Source organism: Eublepharis macularius, chromosome 4, assembly GCF_028583425.1.
Source record: "Eublepharis macularius isolate TG4126 chromosome 4, MPM_Emac_v1.0, whole genome shotgun sequence".
Classification (NCBI taxonomy): domain Eukaryota; kingdom Metazoa; phylum Chordata; class Lepidosauria; order Squamata; family Eublepharidae; genus Eublepharis; species Eublepharis macularius.
Window position 1 is genome coordinate 157,050,970 of NC_072793.1, and position 23,847 is coordinate 157,074,816.

Below are 23,847 nucleotides of genomic sequence, written 5' to 3' on the forward strand. Positions count from 1 at the left end.
ATCTCACAACCCCTGGAAAGCAGGAAAATCAAAGATATTAGGCAACAAAGCTGCAGATCAACATGTTAAGTTTATTAGATGCCATTTTTTGGAGTCACAAGCTATTATTGCAGCTTCAAAAATGGTGTATCGTGCCATTTGGAGGGAGGTAGGGTCTGCTTTGCATACAGAAGACCCCAAATTCAAGCCCTGGCATATCCAATTATTTTTAACAGATAAAGATAGTGTTGGTGAAAGATCTCCACCTGAGACTCTGGAGAGCCACAGTAGACAGTACCTACTTTGACAGACTAAAGTCTAAGGTCACTTCATGTAGTGGTACTGCTCAAACAATGGGAAAAGAAAGGCAGTTCTCTCTGTTTATGATCATGAAGCCAGCAGGTGCAAACTCAGGACTGGCTTAAGAGTACTTCCATGTAGGCTGAAGTGTGCTTAACGGTGTATGAGAGCATGACTAGTATCTCTAAAACCGTGGTGCTGTACTAACATTCTATTCTTTGATTACAAGAGTCACATTGATGTCTTAGCTACATTGCACAATTTTAAAGATACTCAAGACTAGATCAGCCCCCATTGCAGGAGGAAGTGTGATGCTTTCTGCCTTGTAACAGATCAAATCTATTTCTGTCACCCAAATACAGGCTTTGATCCAATGGGGTTTTGGCAGGTGGATTTCTTCTTGCAGCGTGTGACTTTTGTACCTCCCCCAGGAAAGGCATTTCTGGGCACTTTGGGGGCTGTAGCAGGGAGGTGAAAGAGCCGCACTCCGCAGGTGGAAATCTGCCTGCAGAAACGCTCCGCTGGATCCCAAGCCAGTGGCTGCATCCTCTTGTTGTATAGAGCAATAATTCACAGCAAGACTATGTTGTCCACACAGAAAAACCCAGTTGCAAAAGATGGCTAAAGTGCAATAGAACAGCTCCCAATGATGTACATATGTGGCCACAGTTCCCTTCTGGCTGAACCATGTGGATTTCCAAGGATTCATAGCTGTTGGGTCAGAATCACTCATTTTAGAGGTACTGAGATGCAATTAAGGGATGCATGTCTGATAAAGGGACTAGCTTCCCCACTTTCTCCAAGCTTGTCCCAGATGAACCTACCTGTCTGCTCCCATCATCATTGGAGGCCCTGCTTCAGATGCCCCAGTCATCTGAAGCTAGACAGGTGGCAACCCGAGAAAGGCCTTTCTTGGTGTGGTACCAAAACTTTGGAACTCTATCCCCAGGGAGATTGTCTGTCCCCCTTTACTGTTGTCTTCTGCCAGTGGGGAAAGACTTGTTCTATTTGACATACCCCCAGTAACTGTTACTGGCCCTCCTTGCTGCTTTTTGTGTTGTATGTTTATATGTTTTTATTGAATTACTTTATATATTATTTTAAATGCTGTTCTGTTTTTTTGTTCATCACTTTGGAAGACTGTTTGGTGGAAAGCAGGCATAAAAATGTTTTAAATAACCCCTTCCATCTTGCCACTCTCTGCTCCATGTGCCCCCAGATTTTTCAATACAGGGACAATCCACTTCTGAAGGCAACCGAGGATGGCTGGGAGGACAGTTCACTATACAAAATTACCCCCACACCCAAGTGGTTTGGTTCCGTTAAAACGAGCATCATCTAGAAGCTGTTGGTGGTTGGTTGGGGGGCTTCAATGTTGCAGAGGACATGTGCTCAGGCACAGCCGGTGCAAGACATACAGCCATCTAACAGGTAGCAATACTCAAAGACAGTTTTGCTCTTGCAAAGTGCTTTACACCATACGTTGAATGAAGCTTGATAGGATGCCAGCCAGAGACCAGAAAGAATGCTATCAATGACTACCAGCCACAGTGGTTAAAGGGCACCTCTGCATCCAGAGACAGTAAACCCCTGATTACCCATGCTAACTGGCAACCTCAGGAGAAAACCAAGGTCTCAGTGCCCTGTTGACCCGCTGGAATAACTGGTCGACAGCTGTGTGAAATAGGATGTGGGACTAAACGGATCACTTGTCTGATGAGGCAGGGCTCTTTTTATGTTCTTTGTATCTTGATCAAAATCAGATCCCAGCTGCCCCTCCTCCATGTTTTAAGAGATGTGACTAACAGCAATAGATACTGGCACTCTCGACCATATGACAGAGCAGAAGAAAACAGAGAGAGAAGAGAAGCAGGCATTGTTGTAGTCTACTTTAAAAATAATTTTCTCACATCCAAGATTTAAAAAATACTCCATCAGCATGTATCAAAATCGCAAAAAGAAAAAAAAAGGTGAGCATTCAAGGCAAATTGCTGTGTGTTAACACATTGGGTTACAAAATTAAGTCCAGGTTCCTTATTCAATACCAGTGCATCCACGTTAACAGTTGTCAAGCTGAGATCTTACAAGCGTGCAGAAAAGTTGTCCAGAAGAGAGCATGACACTAGGGGCAGATGTTTCCACTCGGAGTGCTTGCAGTGATGCTTGAATATGGCAGAATTCTCTCTCGGGAGATACAGGGCATCCCATAAGAGCTGGACCTAATAACCTTACCCACAAATCCCATTATAAAATGTAGAAATGCTGGATTCCTAGCCTCCCCCTACATCTTCTAGGGTGGTGTAACCCCCATCAAAGAAATAAGACCCGTTGAACAGGAAGCAGGCACTCTACAACTAGAAAGCATTCTCCCATTTTGGAGTTCTGCTTGCCAAATGGACAGCGGCAGCCCTTATGCCCCTAGATCTGAGAGTCCAACCAAGGAATTCTGACTTCCAATGTTAAAAGCCTATAATTGCATACAATTGACCTACACAATAAGGGAACAAAAAAAAGTCCCTTTAAAATTGATCTAAAGCTTACAGAAATCAATGCAAGTTTCCAATTATTTGGGGGAAGAGTTAAAAAAATTGCTCAATCATTCTCACAAGTAGGGCTTAAAAGACATCCCTAGTCTGGACAGAACTGGGACATTTGCCCTTTGGAAGCCATTCTCGGCATCAAGGGTGCTAATGGTACAGGGCAAAGAATGAAGTCTTGAAGGAAAACAAGCAGGTGGACAAAAGATTAAACATTGCCTTTAAGCTTTTGTCCCAAAGGAATAAAGAAGAGAAAAAAATCTCACCTGCATCTCAACAAGTTCTCCGGACTCCTTTAATTTCAGAACAATTCTTGCCCAGTATTAAAGTTAAAACATTATGCTTTAAAAGTCCTTTCTGCACAATTGCTGCTGCAAAGGGGTTTCTTTTTTAAAAAAAAAATGAATTTAGCCACATTCTCATAGGCCAAACCGTAAAACCACAGAACTGGAAAACACTGGTCTAGGGTTTCCAGCTTTTATATCGGCAGAACTCCTGTGCCTTAACATCTGTGACAGGCAGAAATCTAAGGATGGGAAACATGTTGCCTGGACAATTCTGGACTGCCATACAGCTGTTAAAGATGTAGGAGCCTTCCAGAAAAAATACTGGCAACTGTACTCACGATCCCATCAGCTATATCAGCTAAATCCTACTCTTTCCCCCAGAGCTGGTGACAAACTTTGCAGTGCGAACACATAATTTTGACACTCTACATACTATTCCTCCCCCAGACTTGGAAGAGAATTCAGATATCCTGCATTCTACTTTCCCTATAAAGGACTCTGACATGAGCTGCAACTCTGTGTATGTGCTGTAACAGGTAGCATTGCTGGAAGCCAGAACTCCTGGGTTCTTCTGGTAAGCCACTCAAGCTTCAGTGCATAAAGAGAAAAGGGAGACAGAACACATTGCGTCATTCAGTGCTTTAGCATGAGGGAGAGCAGGGCACCAGCCTGCCGTGGCCTGACATACCATAACTGCCACCATACTGGGACACTTTCTCAGTTCTCCTTGTGAGATGAGGGGCCATTTTGGGCCAGCAGGTCACCATAGGTTGCTTCTTCTCGGGAGAAGATCTGAAACTTCTTGTCAAGCTGGGCTCGGAGGTAGAGGTAGTCTTGTTGATCGAGGCTGTGGGCACAAGTAAGGTAGGCTGTGAAGAGCAAGGCAAGGAGCAGGCGGTCCAGAGAGAGGCAGGGAACGACCCAGAGGAGGAGAAGGAACTCCAGGTACACGGGGTGGCGAAGATGGGAGAAGAGGCGGACGGCACGTGAGGACTTCACTGCCAAAGGGTCCCCCATGCCCAGGCAATGGTAATAAACCTAAAGAGATAAAAGCCAGTTATAGAAACATCTGTTCACACTTCATGTGTGCCGTAGAAAACAGATTTTGTGTTTAAAAGAGTTATCCCACCCCTTTTGAACATACTGCTGATTATCTGGATTACTACAGCCATACATTATTAAAATGGAGAAACAACTCCAATTGTTGTCATGAATCCAGTGCAAACGAAACCACATTTCTATCCTATTTCATTATAAATAATTCTGAGTTATTCTTTCTGCTAAAGGGCTTGCATGCCTTAACCTTATTTTTCAAACTATACTGTTACCCAATAAGAAGGTCTCCTTATGAGTTGGGGGGATTAGTGTGCAAGGAGAGGCTGCGAGAGGGGGTAACTTCAGGATCTCCACCTATGTATACGAGGATTGTCCTGGCTACAGAACTCTTTCAATGACCAGACAGAGGTTTCAACCAAAAGGGAATTTTGATTGAAAATAACAAAGAACAGCGCACAAAACATACACAGCACACACTCAGAGCTAACTGGAAAGCAGTGGTGAAATTTGGATAGAGTTTGAGGGATTGGGTGATAGTTACTATCTAGAATAGAGTGTCCGAGAGAGCGCTGAGCAACCAGCACTTGAATGCAAAAAAGCGCGAACGAAGGTTTGAGGGTGGATGGTGGATCTGAGAGCATGCGGCAGAGGGGCAGTCCAATTAGACTGTGGAATGTACCCAGGGGCAAGATTGCCCCCAAACAAAAACTGAATGGTTTTTCCCACAGTGGGAGAAAGGATTGGGAAGCTGTCTCCAGGGTGAGGCAATGAACTGGCAAACTGTCTCCAGGGTGAGGCAATGAACTGGGAAGGTTTGATAAGGTCTTCCTGGACGGAACTAAAGTTATCAACAATGATTGACAACTCACAAAGTATGGGTGGATAAGGCCCTGAGTCGCCTGAGAACAGGAGAGTGGATCAGGGAAGATCGGTAGGGCGTGTTGTGGTGATTAATTCAGGAACATGTGGATCAGGGAAGATCGGTAGGGTGTGTTGCGGTGATTAATTCAGGAACTAACATGTTCCCTCTCCCGGCCAGGATCTGGTTTCCATATTTCTGCCTGCTTGGGCAGTATTTTGTGTTTGAAACACATTTAGAGAAGGGGCTTATGACACAGCCATATTCATAAGCCTTCTTAATATTGTGAAGGCAAATCTGACTGCTAACAATATATTTGAAGTAGTATCATTCTAGTTTCACCACAACTTTTCAGACGAGAACAAAGCTGTTTCAGCAATTCTGTATCAGCTGCTCTCTCAATCTTCGACCAGATTTCAGTGATGAAGCTGGGGGGAGAAGCATCTTATCCAGCTTAGTTAGAAGTGACACGACTTGTTTTGATTTCCACATGGTGATCTATGAATTTATTCTGAAAAAGCTGTGAGTAGAGGGGGACAGGCAGGGCCATCTCTTAAGTACACAAAGTATAAGGCTCTAGCCTTGGCAGATACCCCTAAGCGTCCCTTGACAGCTTATTATGACAATCTCTACGTTACTAAGATGATTATTCCTTCATTTATTCCTTCAAGGGATTGTCCCCTTTTCCACAATAGCCCTGTGAGGTAGGCTGAGAGTGTGTGTGACTTGCCCTCTCATCCAGTAAGATTCATGGCGGGAGCAAGGATTCAAACCTAGATTTCCCTGGCCCAAGTCCAACATTCTAAGCACAGCACCATACTGGCACACTTTTTAACCACACACACAGCACTAATCAGTGAAACACGTGAAATAAAGGACTCTGAGCATGTGCAAAGCATTTTTTTAAGCCGCAGCATATCTGGCAGTAGGAAAAAGGGTTACCAAGTCAGAAGTCATTGCTTCCAAACAGCACCTATTCCAAAACATGCTACTGCTTGCAGAAGGAAAGCTCTTACACCTTTTATTTGTGTATTGCTTTTCTCCACAATGAGAACTGAGTGGCTTACAACACTGTCCTCCCATCTTCCATTGTATCTTAACTACACTGTGAGTTGAGGCTAAAAGAGGGTGATTAGGCCATGGTCAGCCAGCAAGCTTCCGCAGCAGAGTGGGGTTTTGAATCTGGGCCTCACTGTTGCTAATCTGACTCTTCAATCGCTACACCATGTTGACTTCTCATCCCATGGATCAGTCAGCCTTGCTAAGCTAACTTACCAGACTTGGCACTCTCTAGGCAGAAAAAGCTTACAAGGTACCTGTTTGATCCCCATCAGCTCTGCATAGTCAAAGATGAGAATGATGCTAAAGATGACCAGCCAGGCAATGAAATGGAGGATGAAGCAGATGAGTGGAATCCAGGTGTCCCAGGGTTCCGTGTGGGCATTCCAGAGAGTGGGACCATTTTGTACTGGCTGCCAATACCTTATCAGCAACTGCAGGGGAGAGCAGAAGATGTATTTATGGAGTTTATATATACATACACACCTAGGTTGTATCTAGGACAGCAATCATATTCTGGAAATGCCATAATCCTGAGCAGTTACTCCAGTCTAAGCCCACTTAGACTGGTGTAACTCTGCTTATGATTTCACTGTTAGTGTTAGTGGAAGATGTTATCCAAAACATGCAATTCTAAAGGCTTTGTGAAATCATCATTAATAAATTGAGAGCTCCAAGAAGCTGTGACTGACCCAAGGTCACCCAGCTGGCTTCAAGTGGAGGAGTAGGGAATCAAACCTGGTTCTCCAGATTAGAGTCCTGCCGCTCTTAACCACTACACCATACTGGCTTATCTGCTCACTTTGTGGTAAAACGTGGTAAAACATCAGGTGTTCGGTGCAACAAGACAGACAATTTATCTATTTAAAACATTTATACACTGCCTTTCCACCCAAATAGGGTCCCCAAGGCAGTGAACATCAGGCATTACAGCACTTAAAAACATTAAAAACAATATTTTACATGTATACACACAATTTAATAATACAACAAAAACCCAACCAGGAAGGAGGGCCAATATGAATTTCCTGGGGGTATGCCAAATGAAATAGAAAAGTCTTTAGGAAAGACTTTGGCTCCTGCTGGGGACATTGCAGGGCATCTGGTTGGCCACTGTGGGAATAAACGGACCAATGACCAAATGAAGCAGGGCTCTTCATACATTCTTATGTGCCTCAAGTGCGGCACATCAGCCTCATCACCATCACAAAACTGCAGAAAGCAGCAAATTCCAAATCTGAAAAGACGAGTTGCTTCAGCAGCCTTACCGCCCTTCCAACCAACTAGCGAATGAAATCAAATGGCCCGACGCCAAGGGAATTTAGTTTGCATCTCAAATTTGCTCTAGCCTTGGATTTCCTGCAATGAACAGGGGCGGGACTAGTTTGATCTCCTTCCAATTCTAGGACTCCTTTGCTTGGACAACATTTACTTCTAGCGTCACTTATACTTCACCTCTGGGACCTTCCCTAGATCACTAGGCTTCCATAATTTAAGTTTTTCTTCACACTGATAACTCACCTTTTCTCCAAGGAGCTCAGGACAGTATACACATGGATGGGATGATCCAATCCTGTGAATTGGATTCCGCTGACAGAGAATGTGGTCCGATCCAATGGACTTCGTGATTCAAAGGGGGATTCAAGCCCATGCCCTTCCTGCTCCAACTGCAGCCACTACCCCACACTGTATCTCATTTCCCACCCTATTTCCACAAACTGACTCTCCTACCTGGAGGGCCAAGGCTGTGCAGAAGACATACAAAGATCTCTGCAGGACCCCAAAGCAGCTGCCGGTCCAGCGCTTGACCCGCTCAGTGGCCATAAGACTGTGCTGCAGGATGAAGAGGACTATCAGACCCATATCCATCATTAGCGGGTGGAGAACCTTGGGGTCCCCCACGAGAGCTCGCCATTCGTAACTGGGGGCAGCATCTGCAAAGAGAAGGGGCTTAATTAAGCAGGGACCTAATGCATTTTGTTCTCTCTTGGGATAGTGGTGGGCATGTCACTCAGAACACATCCTTAGGAAGCTTTCCCTTCCCTCTGTTTCATCTTAAGATCTTCTAAAGCCATCAGGCTTATGAGGCCCTACTATAAAGACTATATGAATATTTTACTAAATAGTATTGTTTATTAGCAAACTGGAGAAAAACCCAGGCATCTTATCACAAGAGATCGACAAATCTAGTTACGGGCATTTAGGAAATCAAAAAATGTCCATAGCACACACCAGGACTGGCACCTAAAAAAAAAAAAAATCTGCTGTAGATCCCTGCAAAATTCTGTGCTGGGGCAAAGGACTGAAATGTAAAGCTTAACGAACAACATTTGTTAAATAGGCATACAGTTTAACACTTGTGGAGGTGAAGCCTCTGATGCACTTCGAGACAAACTGGCATGGAAGTACAGAATGTTCGTAAGCATCCCAGCTTCTCAGTGATGAAAGGTGTCAGAATGATTGTGGTCCCTGTCCACCTTGTGTGTGGGAAAAGAGCAAGTTGTCAAGTTGGCTGGGTTTAAGACCTCCGTCTCACAGTGTGCATTGAAAAAGATAACTTTGTGGGTCCATACAGAACTGGAAATGGGTCTGAGGGAGCCAAGAGGAGATAGATCTTCTAGGGCTAAACCAATAAAAGGTAGCTATGCCTTTAAGAATTACACAGGACATTTCTGCCAGTTGTGGGTTCTACTGATAATGCAGCATAGTAATCTGACAACTCTATGCAGGAAATGAGGTCGAGTAGGTTTGGGGGCACCCTAACCTGGATAGCCCAGGTGAGCCTGATCTCATCAGATCTCAGAAGCTAAGCAGTGTTGGCCTTGGTTAGTAATTGGATGGGAGACCTCCAATGAAGACCAGGGTTGCAGAGGCAGGCAATGGCAAACCACCTCTGTTAGTCTTTTGCCATGAAAACCCTGCCACGGGTTGTCATAAATCGGCTATGACTTGAGGTACCAGACACACACACACACACACACACAGAGGGTTTGGGACAGGGGAGAGAAGAGGGTTGAATTGCATACAATGATTTTAATTAAAAAACCATATCTATGTCTGCACATTTCTATCTGTGACTACTCACAGGCACTCTCAAAGGGAATCTTGGTGCAAATCATGGAGCCATTTTAGACTCTTTTCCTAGAAAGCCACCAACAGACTAATAATTGCTATTTATAGTATACAATGATATCAGCTGCTGAGATATCTCTTCCAAGCTAACTGGAAAAGTCAGCAATTGTCACGCATAGCTGCGGCTATTCCTGAGCATTGGACTGAAAAGATGCTGCTCTTGTGTTACCACGCATGTGTAAAGTGCCATCAAGTTGCAGCTAACTTATAGTAACCTCGTAGCCTCAAAGCAAAGTAACCTCAAAGCAAAGACAAATTGAGGTGGTTTGCCATTTCCTGCCTCTACACAGTGATCCTGGACTTTTTCAGTGATTTCCTATTCAAAAGTACTAACCAGGGTCAACCTGGTTTAGCTTCTGAGTTCTGACAAGATCGGGCTGGACCATTAGAATTTTCAGTTTCTAGTGCAAGTCACTATGATCACAACTGGGCGACATTAAAAAAACAATACAATAGGATATGGATTGCAGAAATTTAAAAGCAAGCATAAATCTGAATACAGACAAGAAACATTGCTGAAACAAAACAGAAGTAATTTGATGTGACCTATTAAACATGAAAGCTCCCAGTAGGAGCATATCTACCCTAACAGACAGTATTCAGGAGTATAATCTTCAGTCCCTGTCCCTTTAACAAAGCATCTCTCTGAGATATTTCTTACAGCATAGCCCTATTACTTATGTAAACAGCCTTCCTGTATAATTCAGTTTTGCATAGTTTGCAGGAAGTCAGGAGAGCGGTAGCTTTTCAGACCTCTTCAGGCAGGCCATTCCATAAGATGAGGGTTGTTACAGAAAATGCACTTTTGCCAATTTGGCCCACCTTTGAATAGTGTTTGGGTATTGGGTAGGAAGGGGGGGTCTCATGTTGCCTTAGGTACTATCTGTTGTCTTAAATATGTGCTCCTATGAGCTACCTGTGCTTCATGTTGTCTAATGTCAGTCCTAGAATTGCTTATGTTGTTTCAGCATTTCTTCAACTCTGTATTGGATTCTTGCTAATGCTATGCCTTTGTAAACTTGTATTTATGTACCCTATGGCATTGTTTATGGAAATGTCCTTGCTATTGACTGTACCAAACTCACACTGTGTAATCCGCCTTGAGTCTCAGTGAGAAAGGCGGACTATAAATGACATAAATAAAGGCTTAGTATTAAGAAGGCCTTTATCTTACACACATCTCTCCCCCACTATCATACTATTTTATGAGTAAGCCATACCAGCTCTCTGGCAGATTCATTTTGGGTATTCCAGAGAATGGGCAACAAAATAAAAATCTGACATAACAGCGTTCCAAAGGCCTGATCGACCATCCAGCAGAAGGGAGGCCCCCCACCCCAATGAGGCAATAGGATTTCCTGCCAGGAAAGGTTGTTTCCCCGGAGATGCTTCCTGAAGCCAGCACCAGCAGCCAGGAAGAGGCAGAGGCTGTGTCACCCACTGCTGACAAGGAACATGAAAGTTTCCAGCTACACCCGTACCTGTTGCAATCCAGAGCAACCCTGAAGCCACCACGCCAAAAGGCACATGACTACAGAGGCCCCAGCAGTTGAATTTCACCCAAGTTTTGATCATCCAACAGCAGAACATTTTGCATCATTTTCTAAGTCCTTGTATTTGCTGAATGACTATGAAGAAACCCGTTATTGGCAAGCAGATGGCTGCCTACACTACTATGTAGAAGCTTTTGAGCACGATTATTTAGAAGACATTGTTGCTACTCTCTTTATAAGAACTCTTGCTACTAACACTCTAGTTAAGAAGTTTTTCTGGGTCTCTAGTCAGCTGAGGCCACAGTACACAGGATTTTGGGAAGATCCTGATCCATTAGGTAAAGCATACAACATCCCCTTAATCAGAAGAAGCTCCATTCCTTACATGAGAAGAGCCCCTGAGGAATTTGGAGAACTGTTGGAGTGGATTTGTGGACACTGCTTTCAAGAACCGAATGCACCTGAGCGTTGAAGATGGTGGGAGGCAGTTTGTTAAGTTATATGTGTATTTTAACTATTGTTGTGTGCTTGAAACATCCTTGTTATAATGTATTGCAAACGTAGCTGCAGTAACAGAGTTAAAAGGTTGCTGGATTTGTGAAAGAGCATTGAAAAATTAACAAGAAGCAACCCTTTTTGCAGTACCTGCACAATTTGAAATTTGGGAAACCCCAGATTTGATATCAATTATCAACACATATGATATGAATGAGGTGGGAAGTACCCATGAAAAATGTGTATACCCTTTATGTATTTGGAATAATAATCTAAGGGCATTGATGTATATAATGCAACTACTTTTAATGTGGAAATCCCATGAAAAATAGGGGTACACGCTTGTATTACAACCTCAACCCATACCCCACTAGAAGACCCAACACGCAATTGTATCAGCACCCAGGTTATCTGAGGGGGAGCTGTAGAATGTTTTCAGAGGACAGCGTTATGTGGGAATTATAGAATTTGGGAAGAGGCTGCCATAGCCTCAGATAAAATGAGGGATCTAGATTGTAGTAATCTCTTTAACAGCTTGTGGGACACAACAGCTCCAATCCCAGAACAGGAAAGTGCTGTTATAATAAAATTGCAACCACCAGGATTGTGTTTTGTTTGTGGCAAAAATGCCTTTAAAGCCTGGCCACGCAGATGGGCTGGACTGTGTACTTTAGCATATGTATTTCCCAATATTACTTCGTGCAATTCAAAATAGATGTGCCCTAGACATCCTTTTGGCTCAGCAAGGAGAAGTGTGTGCTTTAATAAAAGAAGAATGTTGTTTCTATGTCAATGGCCGTTTTCACACTACCTTATTTTTCCGTTTGTATTGCACCATTCCTGATGCCGGTTTTTCACCATCGTGTTCACACCATCAGGAATATACTGATTCTATCGTGCTTCCCTCTGTTCTCACGCTGCTCAAAAGAGCGCCCTTTCCTCGGGACGATTCAGAAACGTCAGCACTGACGAAAGCAAAGTAACGCCTACAATTTTTTTTGTTTCTTAAAGACAGAATAGTGTTATATCGATCTTTCTGTGATCTTGAATTAGTTTAAAACACCACCCACCGCCCCCCTTCCTTACAAAACATTGCAATAGCACAAGAGTTTTAAGGAATTTTTTAAAATGGCAACAGCCAGTTGCCTAGGAAACCCTTTTCGGAAGCCTGCCCCCCCCCCCCCCGGAGCTGCTACGGAGACAGATGCCAAGTCGGAGATCCCTCAGCTGGAGCTGCTAGCTTTCTCCAGCTCTTCAGCAAGCGAGGGAAGCCTGCAGCTGGCAGGCTGCTGTCACAGAAGGGAGACGGGGTGGGGGGGGTGGGGGGTGGAGTCTCGTAGACTTCAGCAAGTGAGGCTCCCCTTCCCCCTTTCTGGAGGAAGCAAGCAGTTCCAGCCTCCTACATTTCCCAGATAAACTTGCGCCAACCCGCTGTCTCTTCTGGTTTGACTCAAAGTCAGCAACAGTGGGCGTGGCTAAATACCCATTTGTGGCGCTATTCAGGGGGAAAGCAGTTTCATGCGTTCTCATGCATGAGGTGAATAGCGGAAAAAACCTGTCACAACTTTGAAAAAGCGGAATAAGAGCTTTACAAGTTAAAGCGGCAGAACAGTGAGCTGTTCATGCATTGTACACGGCACGATTGCGAAGACGTTTGAACAAATGCGCCTAAAACGGCAGAACACCGCAAACGTGCCACTAAAATAAGGCAGTGTGAAAACGGCCAATGAATCAGGCAGAATCACCACTCACTTGCAGGACCTAAAGAACACAGTGAAAGTATTCCACAGAGTGGCACAAGACTTCCAATATGCATGGTGGGATTGGTTCCCAGACATGCCTAATTGGTAAAAGACATCAGTATACACCCTTATTATAATTATGGTAGTAGTTCTTGTAGCACTATGTGCGGTTTGTTGTTTTATTCAATGTGATCCTCAATGCTGTACCTCAGGAGCAGCAGCAGTAACCTCAGTAAGTTTGACACCCCACCAGAAAAATGATTGATGGATGGCGCAAATATTAGTAACTTGTTAGTGGGGCTGGTTCCGCCCCAAATGGGGGAATTGTTGTCAGAATTTTGTTAGTGGGTCGGAACCAGGCCTTTTTGGCCCATGTTAGAAATAAAGAACCAGCTAGAGTTTGGGGGAAAAAGAAATCTTCCAAAAGCTCTGTCCCTGCAGAATAAAGTCGCAGTTCCTGGGAAGGTCTCACCCCTGCACAGGAAACAAGACCATAAAAGTTAATTGTTTGAGACCTCTTTAAGGGTCCTCTGGCCTTCTACATATAAATCACCAAAAGGGTAAACAACAAACAGCTTATCTTTAGGAAAACAAGGTATCTAAAATCCTCAGCCAGTGAAGTGTGAACATTCCTGTGTAATTTACAATGTAGTCAAATACATATCAAAGATGCAGTCTATCACAGAGGTAAAGGATGTGTAGACCTGTGTTTACATGAAGGACTTTCGACGGAACTGTCTTTCAAGAACAAAGACAATGCGATTGATTAACACGTTAATGAGGCAAGTCTTTGATATTTCCCTATAAAAGAGGGATGGAACAAGAACTCGGTACCCTTCACTTGCCAACACGCAAAGGCTAGTGCTAGCCTTTGCGGCTGTGCAATGGGGGGGGGGGGTCCCAGAGCTCTGGAATGGGGGGAGGGTAAGTTTTCTTTTCTGTAGTTATCTTGTAATGTTGTTGTATTGTGCATGCTAACTTGTATTCTGTATCTATCTTCATAGTGCTTTAGTAGTCAGTAGGCTGGGCCCAAGTCTGGTGCCTTGCCCAACTGTTCTTTTTATTATTATTATTATTATGTCTTTACAAATAAAGAACTTCCAGTCTCGCATAAGACCTTCTCACTGCTGACACATTATTCTCAGCAGAGACATCAGTTTAGTACTAGGGAAAGATCAAGTGAAGTTGCACTCTTTACATGCCTATGGTAAGAGGCAAACCCAAGCAGCTGGTGGACTAGTCCCTGGTTGCAGAGAGCAACAATTTCCACAACAGTGCTTTTGGAGGATCTTGGGCAGATTGGAGCCTCCACCCTTCAAAAAGAACCAGATGCAGACGAATGGTGAAAAACTGCCTTCTGGGTTGACTCGGCACTTTGCTCAGAACTTCTGCAGTATGCCTGTGGCGTGGCAGAAAACTGCAGGCAGACTGCGCGTTCGGTTTCCCGCTGGCATCATCCAACTCCAGGCCCCGCGGTGTCACCACACATTTAATCGCTGATAACGGGGGCTCACGTGTGCATTGACGATCTCCCCACTCTGTAGAATCTCGCGGGGGGGGGGGAGTAACACATTTTAAAACTGCAAACTGCTGCAACGTAAAAGGCACATTCTCTTAACAAACATCGTATTTCTATTTTAGACAAAGTTTACCAAGCAGTTTCATTCATTTCAGCGGGCTGTTTTACAGCAGCTTTCAATATATCGTAACCCATCTGGAGTTTTCAGAATACGACAGGCAATTTTAAAAAATAATGTTAAGAAAAGCTCTCCGAAGACACTACTGAGAACTTTCTGCGCTCTCTCGACATTGATTTCCCCTCCCCAAACGCTCCTTTCCCCCCGCCCCGCGCGGACTCGCACCGGCTCTGTGTTGGGGGGCGCCAGCCCCCGTAGACTGCTGCACGAACAGCGCACGGAGGGAAATGAAGCGGATCAACTCCACGCCGGTCGCAAAGGTGAAAAGGAAACTGAGTAGGGCCGGAACCAGCAACAAGAGCGGCAAAAACGCCATGGCGGGGAAAAGAGCTTCTCCCGCCGCCTGGAGGAGCCGCCCCGTTAGGGGCGGGGCCTTCACCGGAATTCCCACGCCTCCCAATGACATCACAATGGCGTAGAACGGAGAGAGCGTTCCTCCCTAGGCCCGGAAAAAAAGGGGAGGGGGATTCCCCTAGCATTCGTGGGCACGCCTACAGCCCGAGTGGCGTCACAAAAGTGGGGGAAGGCTGGGTCGACTCTCGGGATCCCTCTTGCTCACGTCACGGGGCAAGAGAAAATCCTTGGAAAGGACTATCTTTTGAAAGAAGCCTGAATTCTGAAATCTTCATAGGAAGTTCTTGCTGTTTTGCTAGCATGACTTCACATAGGCCTTGCTCTTAAACCGGCGTAAACATGGCCAAGAACTATAGAGGCAGAATAGGGAACATCCAAAACACACTGGCTTTTTTTTTTTTTTTTTTGCTGCAATGCCCCTGGTTTAAAGGCGCGTGGGCGGGGCGATTTTCCCGCACAGGTGGTTAAAGAGGTGCTGCCAGAAACACACTGGGATCCAAACAAACAAATTTAAGGGCACCAAAAGACTTGAAAATGTCCCTATGAGACTTAGCGTTGCCAGCCTCCAGGTGGAGCCTGGAGATCACCTAAAATTACAGCTGATCTCCAGACTACAGAGATTGATTCCCTTGGAGAAAATGACTGTTTGGGAGGACGGATTCTACGGTATTATACCCTGCTGAGGTCAGTTGCCTTCCCAAATCCCACCCTCCCCAGCCTCTACCCTCCCCCCAATCCGCTGGAATTTCTCAGTGCAGATATGGCAGCCCTACTTTTTACTTTTGCTCTGAGCACCATATGAATATATGGAACTGTGTTATAACAAGCCATACCATTGATCCATCTAGACTGTTTAGGTGGGTAGTGTTGGTCTGCAGTGGTACAGCAGGATTTGAGTCCAGTGGCACCATAGATTCCACAAGATTTTCAGGGTGTAAGCTTTCAAGAGTCAGAGTTCCCTTCTTCAGACATGAGTCTATCTGGACTTTTGACTCTCCGGGGCCACCTGGGGCAGAGAAAGTTTTCCCCCCAGCCTAAGATCCTTCTAAACTGGAAATGCTGGGAAGTGGAGCATACATCCACGCATACAAGCATCGATCCACAGCCATTTGGTTTTGGTGGCCTCTCTTTCTTAGCTGGATAAGACTTGTGCTATAACTTAACCTCTCATCTCCCAAAGCAAAAATCATGTCTCTGTTGGGAAGACATCACCCATTCTGTGTCCCAGACTGCCTTCTGGAGCCTTCTTAGATTTGCCATGGAATATACATGGACAAAGGCTGCTAAGAAACATTTCCCAAAGCCCCTTGGGTGGCCTTTTGAATCATACAGTTCTTCGGTTCCTGACCAGGGTGTCTTGTGGATGATCCGCACTCTGGAACACCAGCCCCTCGCCGGAGTTTCGACTCCTTTACCAATCAACACTAATCCAGAGAGAAACTAACCACAGCAATGGCAGGTGTCACTGACAACCTTATAAAGTACTTCCTCTTTCACTTCCTGTTTTGGGCATGCTTGAAATGGTTTGTTGTGACTTGACCTATGGGAGGAAACAGCTGGCCCCATCAGTTCCGTGGAAAATGAGTCAGCTGGGGAAGCAAGTGCAAGCTACCAAAACTCACATCACACAGGCACGGTTAATGTGTAAAGGTGCCACTGTGCACAAGTTCATCAGCTTACTGCTGAATAACCAGAAAGAAGCAGGACTTAATCTGTAAAGGGAGAGGTCAAAATTTGAACATATTTAGATGTCATGGCCCTTCCCTCTAACCCAAGGTGGGCTGGCTGTGGTTTTCATGAGGGTGAGGGTGGAGCTGTGTTCCCATGCTCAAAACACAGAGAGAGAATACAGGTGAGTGTATTATACACATATATGCATGGCATCCCACAGAGTGAAAGAATGATACAGTTGTTTTATGGTATGAACAAGAGTTGCACAGTGAGCAGAGAAAACAAACTGGCTATCTCCAGAGATGTCTAGAAGCAAAAGCCATCTGTGTGCTTTGGAATATGTCTCTCAGGATAGTTCTTTTGAGATCAGAAAGCACACCTTGCATGCATAGATGAAACACATGTGCAGTTTGAAAATTGCCTGCTAATACTTCACTTCATAAATAGTAAAATGTCCAGAATTTCACATTTAAATATACACTAGCAATGTGATGAGTGCCCTGCTCAATCCAGATAAGAAAGCTGTTGCCCTTTAAGAATGGAGGACTCAGTCTGTCCTGGAGCAGGCTTGTAGCTTGGGGGCTGCTGTTGCTGGATAATGGCCTATCAGCTGTTTTCTAGTAGTGGTTCCTTGACTTTGAAATGTCTTGAGGCTTGCCTGACACCTTCCTTACTGACGTATAGGCACTGAGCCCAAACATTTCTTCTTACTCAGGCTTCTAACTAAGGGTTGTTATCTTGTAGAGCTGTTTTTATGGTCTACTACCAGCCTGAGGACTGATTATGGATATTTTTAGGCTGCTCATTGCTTGTTTTGTGTTGGTTTTATGCTCTGGACTCATTTTTAATGGCTTATTTTTAATACTGCTAATTCATGTTGTTGTTTTCATGATTTTATGGTATTGTTTTCATTTGTGAGCCTCTGCAAGCAAATACTTGGAGAGGCAGCAAAATTATTCTCTAAATAAATAAATGGTTTAATTAGAAGGGGAGAGCTAGTAGCTGCAATCAATTTTCTATCCATCTGTTATGTTTTTATTCCTCCTTTCTCCCAGGAGACTTGGTTTTCCTCTCCTTCACGTTAATCTTACAACAACTTTGTGAGGTAGGTTAGGCTGAGAAAGGGTAAATGGCCTAAGCATACCCAATGAACTTTGTGGCCAAGTCGGGATTTGACGGAAGTGTCCCCAGTCCTGTATTTTAACCACTGCACCACATTGGCTTACAATTTAATAAGGGAGCAAGAGTCCAGTAGCACCGATAAGACTAACAACATTTGTGGTAGGGTATGAGCATTCGTGAACCTCAGCTCACTTCTTCAGATACCTGGTACCTGAAGAAGGCCTGGTACCTGGTATCTGAAGAAGTGAGCTGTGGCTCACAAAAGCTCATACCTTACAACAAATTATGTTAGTCTTATAGGTGCTACTGGACCTTTGCTCTTTTCTACTGCTACAGACAAACTAACACAGCTATCCATTTTAATTTAATAAGGAAATGCATAGTGCCCATAGTAAAAAAAAAAAAACTGGTAGCAACTCTGTTAAATGAATGGACTGTAGTTTAGTGGTAGGGCATCTGCTTGGCATGCAGAAGGTCCCAGGTTCAATCCCTGGCATTGCCAGGTAAAAAGTTCAGGTAAAAGGTGATGTAGCAGACCATCCTGGGGAGAGATGCTGTCAGTCAAAGTAGACAATACTGACTTTGGTGGACCAATGGTCTGATTCAGTATAAGGCTGCATCATGCGTTCAAGTGCGTATTAGAAAATGGTTCTTTTACCTCTTATCACTCTGCCCATACCTCTGCTAGGTATGGAACTGTCACGGTTGGGGACAGGATGTTTGAGTAGCATAGAGATGTTCTCAAATTTCTTTCAGGATAAATTGGTAAATAGGTTTTGGTCCCATTCATGATACCATTGATGGTCATGTTTTGGATCACGAAGAAATTTCCCCCGACAAAGATGGGCAGGATGCTTGTGTGTACTCCAGCCTTCCTCTGAGGTATGGTTCATGAATCACTTTCCAGCCTTTTGCCATGTAAACATCTTTGGGCAGAGCAGCTGCCCTCTGTGGACTGAATTGCACAGGTGATCTGTGGGAGGATGGTCCCTGCTTTGTGGCAGGGCTGGACTGAATACCTTTTTGGCCCCTCCCATCACGGGCACAGTATGGTGAAGCACTTTCTACATTCCATTGATGTTTACTACTGAACTCTCACATACCAGAAGTGAGAGAGCTTTGGGTCTCCAGAACCATCATAAGTCAAGAAGCAATAATTTAGGTAGGCAACATTCATAAAGCTTTACCTATAAAATAATCCATGAACTATCTGGAGCTTGGGAGTTTGCATTCTTTTAAGATTACAGCTCCTAAAGGACAGGTGGAAAGATGTCCCCACAAACACAGATGTCATAGGTACCATGACCCAGTGGTTAAGCATGTGTTTTGCATGCGGATGGTCCCAGGTTCAATCCTCAGTCTTTCAAGTGAAGGAGTCTCAGTGTGAAAGACCTCAACATTAGACCCTGGAGAGGTACTACTAGTAGCTAGTACATAGTCCAATGAAATAAGCTTGCATCATAATTTTATTGGATTCAGTACCTTTATGATATTGTCATGTATCCTACCTTAGGCTGGAGAGTTCCTTTAGCTTAAGGAGACTTCCTCCAGCTTAAAGTGATGCTCCTGTTGGACAAAGAGCCACTTACGCTAGAGAAAGACTTCAAACTTTACTCACTGGAGTCATGGCATGTGTGTTATGTGCCATCAAGTCACTTTTGACTTACGGCAACAGTATGAATTAATGACCTCCCAAACATCCTATCATTGACAGCCTTGCTCAGGTCTTGCAAAATGAAGGCCGTGGCATAATAGCTATAAGCTATTAGGAGCTTAGGTGTACTTTCAGCTTTTCAGGTCTTGACCCACCCATTTCCATTTCTTTAACTGATCCTCAACACAGGGTTGCCAGCTCTGGACAGGGAAATTCCTGGAGATTTGTGGGGTGGATTTGGGGAGGGGAGGGACCTTAGCTTGGTATAATGCTATAGAACCCAGCTTCCGAGGCAGCCATTTTCTTTACGGTAACCGATCTCTGTTGCCTGGAGATCAGTTGTAATTCTGGGAGCTCTTCAGCCGACACCTGGAAGTTGGCAACCCTAATTCCATGCCTCCTGGAACATGCTCAGCACTCATCAGGCCAGTTTTCCAGGGATCTTTTCATTGATCCACTCTTGTTTTTCTTCATAACTGGAGCACCTTCTTAGTAGGCAGAAACCACTATCTTATGCGTGGGTGGCCTCATTCCACTGATCTACTGATAGGCACTCAGGTATGAAGTTTGAGATTAGATATGAGGGTGGGTCAATTGATTAATTCAGCTAATCAATGCACGTTCATCAAAGTGTGAATTGGCAAACACCAGTGATTTATTCTAATGTACTGAGCTCTAAATATCAGGATGTCAATTGTCTGTCCTTCCCTGAATCCCGACAAAGCCTCACTGAAGCTTGTGTGAACTCCTGTTCAGTACAATGACCCTTTGCTGCACAACAAAATTCATCTTACAGTTTTCTGCATGGTATTAATTGAACAGAACAATGGAGGTACTTTAGGTGTAAACACAGCCTCCCCGCTCACATAATCCCCAAAGTAGTTGCACAACAGTAAGTCTTGTTATTTTCAGTGCAACTAAGTATGTGTAGCATTACAGTCCTGCACTTCAATGCTATGCATGCTTCTTTCTGAATCATACATTTCTGCATCCAATGTCATTTACTCCTATTGCATTTGCAATATTCAAGGTGCTCAACTTTGGGATGATTCATATCACCGTTGTTTATTATGTCTCTAGCATGTTCGGTTTTATAGCAACTCTGTACATAGGGCTGTTTTGAACCCCAAGAGACTTGTGGGTGGCTGCTTGGGGCACCAAATCAGCAGGGATCACATGGGAGAAGGCGCACGCACCCTGCAGCTGATAGTGCCGCTTAGCTGGGATCCAAAGTGGGCTGTAGAGGAGCTGCTTCGGCGGTCTACATTACAACTGGAGGGGGCAGCAGGAAGGAGGACATAATGTCTTGAGCCAACCCTGATCTCTTTGTCAGATGCATCTGGCAGGGAGAGCTGTGGTTATCGAAGGCTCATACTGCATTGGAATTGGATGGTCTAGCTGTTTGGCTGCTACAAACTAACAGGGCAAACTCCTTTGAAGCCAACTGATACACACACTAAAAGGAGATGTTTACATATACTAGCAAAGGAATGTTTTGATTGCACCCTCCCCCTTCCTCCCCCTAATTGCCTCTTCTCTCTCCTCCTCTTCTGTATTTGACCAGTCTCTGTATCAGGCATCTGACGAAGAGAACTTGATTCTCGAAAGCTTATGCTACAATAAAATTGGTTAGTCTTAAAGGTGCTACTGGACTCTTTTTGATCTTGAAAGTAAGGTAAGCTGGTTTGAGAAATGGTCTATATCCTACCAGTCTTTTGAGCAAAGTGTAAAGCTTTCATTTAAGCTTTACGCTTAAGTGGCTTTTCCTCCAATCATAGAGCCACTTAAGTTGGAGGAAGGCTCTTTACACTGTAGGGCCTGAGGTTGGATTAGGGTTGCCAACCTCCAGGTGAAGAGTGCTCTTAAAGGGGACTGTGGACACAAACCTACAGGCTAGAGATACAAGATCTTCCATGGGGAACAAACATATACAAGTACTTAATTTAATAATGAAAGTGCACAGTGCTCGTGCATGAATAAATATACAGATCAATAAATATCACAGTATGTCCAATAAATATTTACAATAAATACCGATAAATATGTTCACATCCTACAACACTTAAAGTCCCAAATCACTGTTTTTAAGGACCACAGAAAATTCTCTCTCCTCATAAAAGTGCTTACAAGTTACAAGCAGACAGCTGGAAATACATCCCAATGTATTGCTCTGGATTCAAAGGTATGACCAGTATAGGTGAGTACTAAATCCCTTACTTGCTTTATGTGTGTGTTCTGTCCTTCCAGTTTCAATACACCTATGCACTTGTCAATTGCCAGACCGACCAACTGATCCACAGTGTTTGTATCTCTCCAAACTGCGTTCCAAGCTGCTACAGTGCCAAATCTAGGATTAGATTCCATGAATGTCCAACAGGCTGCTGGCTCTAATCCTGTTTCAGGGTATCTTTCTCAAGGATGTCACAGATATACACAAACAATTTCAATTTCAACACTGCAATATACGTTTCCTTTTGACTTTATGCATTTCATTTACCTCATGGAACATTGCAAAATTAAGTACTTGTATATGTTTGTTCCCCATGGAAGATCTTGTATCTCTAGCCTGTAACTTCCAGGTGCAGCCTGGAGATTTCTCAGAATTACAACTGATCTTCAGACTACAGAGGACAGTTCCCCTGGTGGAAACGACAACTTCAGAGGGTAGGTTCTATGGCATCACATCCCTCCCTAAGACTTCCCTAGGTTCCACCTCCAAATTCTCCTGGAATTTCCCAACTCATGGACGGCAGCCCTTGGCTGGTTGCGTGCCTATGTTTTGTTCAAGTCTACCTTGTGTGTAGACAGAAATTCTTTGAGCAGAATGTAATGGCCATACTCCCAGCCTAGAGCTCTATTGTTATGTAAGAGCCGCAAGGCCTTATCTACAGAAACTGCAGTACTGGCCTTGATCACAAAAGCACAACCAAGGACCCAAATAATAGAGAGGTAACCAGATATTAAGTAGTTGCTCTGATCCAGTTGACAGTAATGATACCAACCCATTCTGATGCTCTTTTTATCGGAGAAACTCAAAGCGCATTGCTCAGCAGTCAGCCAATTAAAAGGAACCTTAATTAGGCTTCATGAGCTCAGAGGAAGTAATTTAAAGTAGGAGATCAAGGGATCCTAATCCCTAGTTATTTATTTCCAGGTTAACTTGGCAGTTGTCTGGCGAAATACACGGCTTGTTTATTCAAATGTGAATGAGCTCTTTTGTTAGAACTGCGGATGGCTATGTCTCCTGTCACCAGGAAAATGACATATTTATATGTAGCTGCTATTTGTGTATTCGTGGCTCATCATACCCATCTGCCTCCCCTTATTATTACTTTTGTTCATAAGAATTTATAACACTGATATTCCAATTCAGGCCCTCATGGAATTCGTGATTGTATACACTAGGGTTCCTTGGGAGTTTTACATCTTAGAGCCAAGCTACAAGTGACGCCTTACACAGGTTGGGCACTTGTCAGCTTCCCTCAAGTTTTGATGGGAAATGTAGGTGTCCTGGTTTTACAGCTTGGCTCTCCATTACAGCTGCAAGACCAGGATGCCTACGTTTCCCATCAAAACTTGAGGGAAGCTGACAAGTGTCCAACCTGTGTGAGGCGTCACTTGTAGCTTGGCTCTTAGGCAATCGCCAGGCTTGCAGACCTGTTCAGCTTTAGCAAGGCGACTGTATCATGTGAACTGGATTAAATATATGGTAGAGTTGAAGTGTTTTGTTAATGAATCAATTAGATTAATTTATTATAAGATGTGCCCCCTGATTAATCTGGCAGCATAACCCTTACTATATCTAATTTGGGTGGCCCTGGTAGAGATGATAGAAGCAGTAAAACCAAGCCACCCATGAACAAGATAGGGATCTCTGCCTACATGGGGGCAGAAAAATATTGGGTGGCATTCTACCATAGGCTGAAGGAAGTTACACCAAAAGATCTTCCTTCAACTTAAGTGGCTCTTCTGTTGGAGGAAGAACCACTTAAGCTGGAGGAAGGCTTCAAACTTTGTTTAGTAGAGTGGCAGGCCATTACTTTGTAAATTAACCAAAAAAGGGAGAAGGAATCTTAAAAATAGCCTGGTGAGAACTAAAGTGCTCCAGAAGCAAGGAATGTTAAGAGCAATTGGATGGAATGTTGACAGCAGATGAGAGTAATTTAAAAGAGAAAAGGAGTTTGGGAGGAAAGAAGATGCTCAAGGCCCACAGAGCTTCGAGAATCCAGAAAGGGAAGATTTCGAAAGGTAGGATAGGATTTCAGAATTGTCCTTCCCTCCTTTTAATTCTCTCCCCTCTCCCCCATTTGTTCCCTATGTTACCGAATTAAGTTGCCCATTTTAGAATCAAAGTGGCATGTTTAGTGGAGGGTGCTTACCAACAGTGAAATATTGGTTTGACTCCTGTGC

At 44.1% G+C, this 23,847-nt stretch overlaps 1 protein-coding gene across 1 annotated transcript; it reads right to left on the reverse strand.

The window, feature by feature from the left end:
- Positions 1-1,837: 1,837 nt before the first annotated feature.
- NRM (nurim) lies at positions 1,838-14,967 on the reverse strand. Its single transcript, XM_054977186.1, has 4 exons — positions 14,802-14,967; positions 7,809-8,011; positions 6,335-6,511; positions 1,838-4,141 (listed from the first exon to the last, which is right to left on the reverse strand). Exons 1-4 carry the CDS (start codon positions 14,950-14,952, stop codon positions 3,821-3,823), a joined length of 852 nt encoding a protein of 283 aa, XP_054833161.1. The 5' UTR covers positions 14,953-14,967; the 3' UTR covers positions 1,838-3,820.
- Between the last annotated feature and the right edge of the window lie 8,880 nt (positions 14,968-23,847).

Coding starts and splice junctions, on each gene's coding strand:
- NRM (XM_054977186.1), bottom strand. CDS start 14,952: ATGGCGTTTTTGCCGCTCTTGTTGCTGGTTCCGGCCCTACTCAGTTTC. Junction 8,012..14,801: donor CGCCCCCCAACACAGAGCCG/GTGCGAGTCCGC, acceptor TTCTCTTTGCAG/ATGCTGCCCCCAGTTACGAA. Junction 6,512..7,808: donor GCACAGCCTTGGCCCTCCAG/GTAGGAGAGTCA, acceptor TCTCCCCTGCAG/TTGCTGATAAGGTATTGGCA.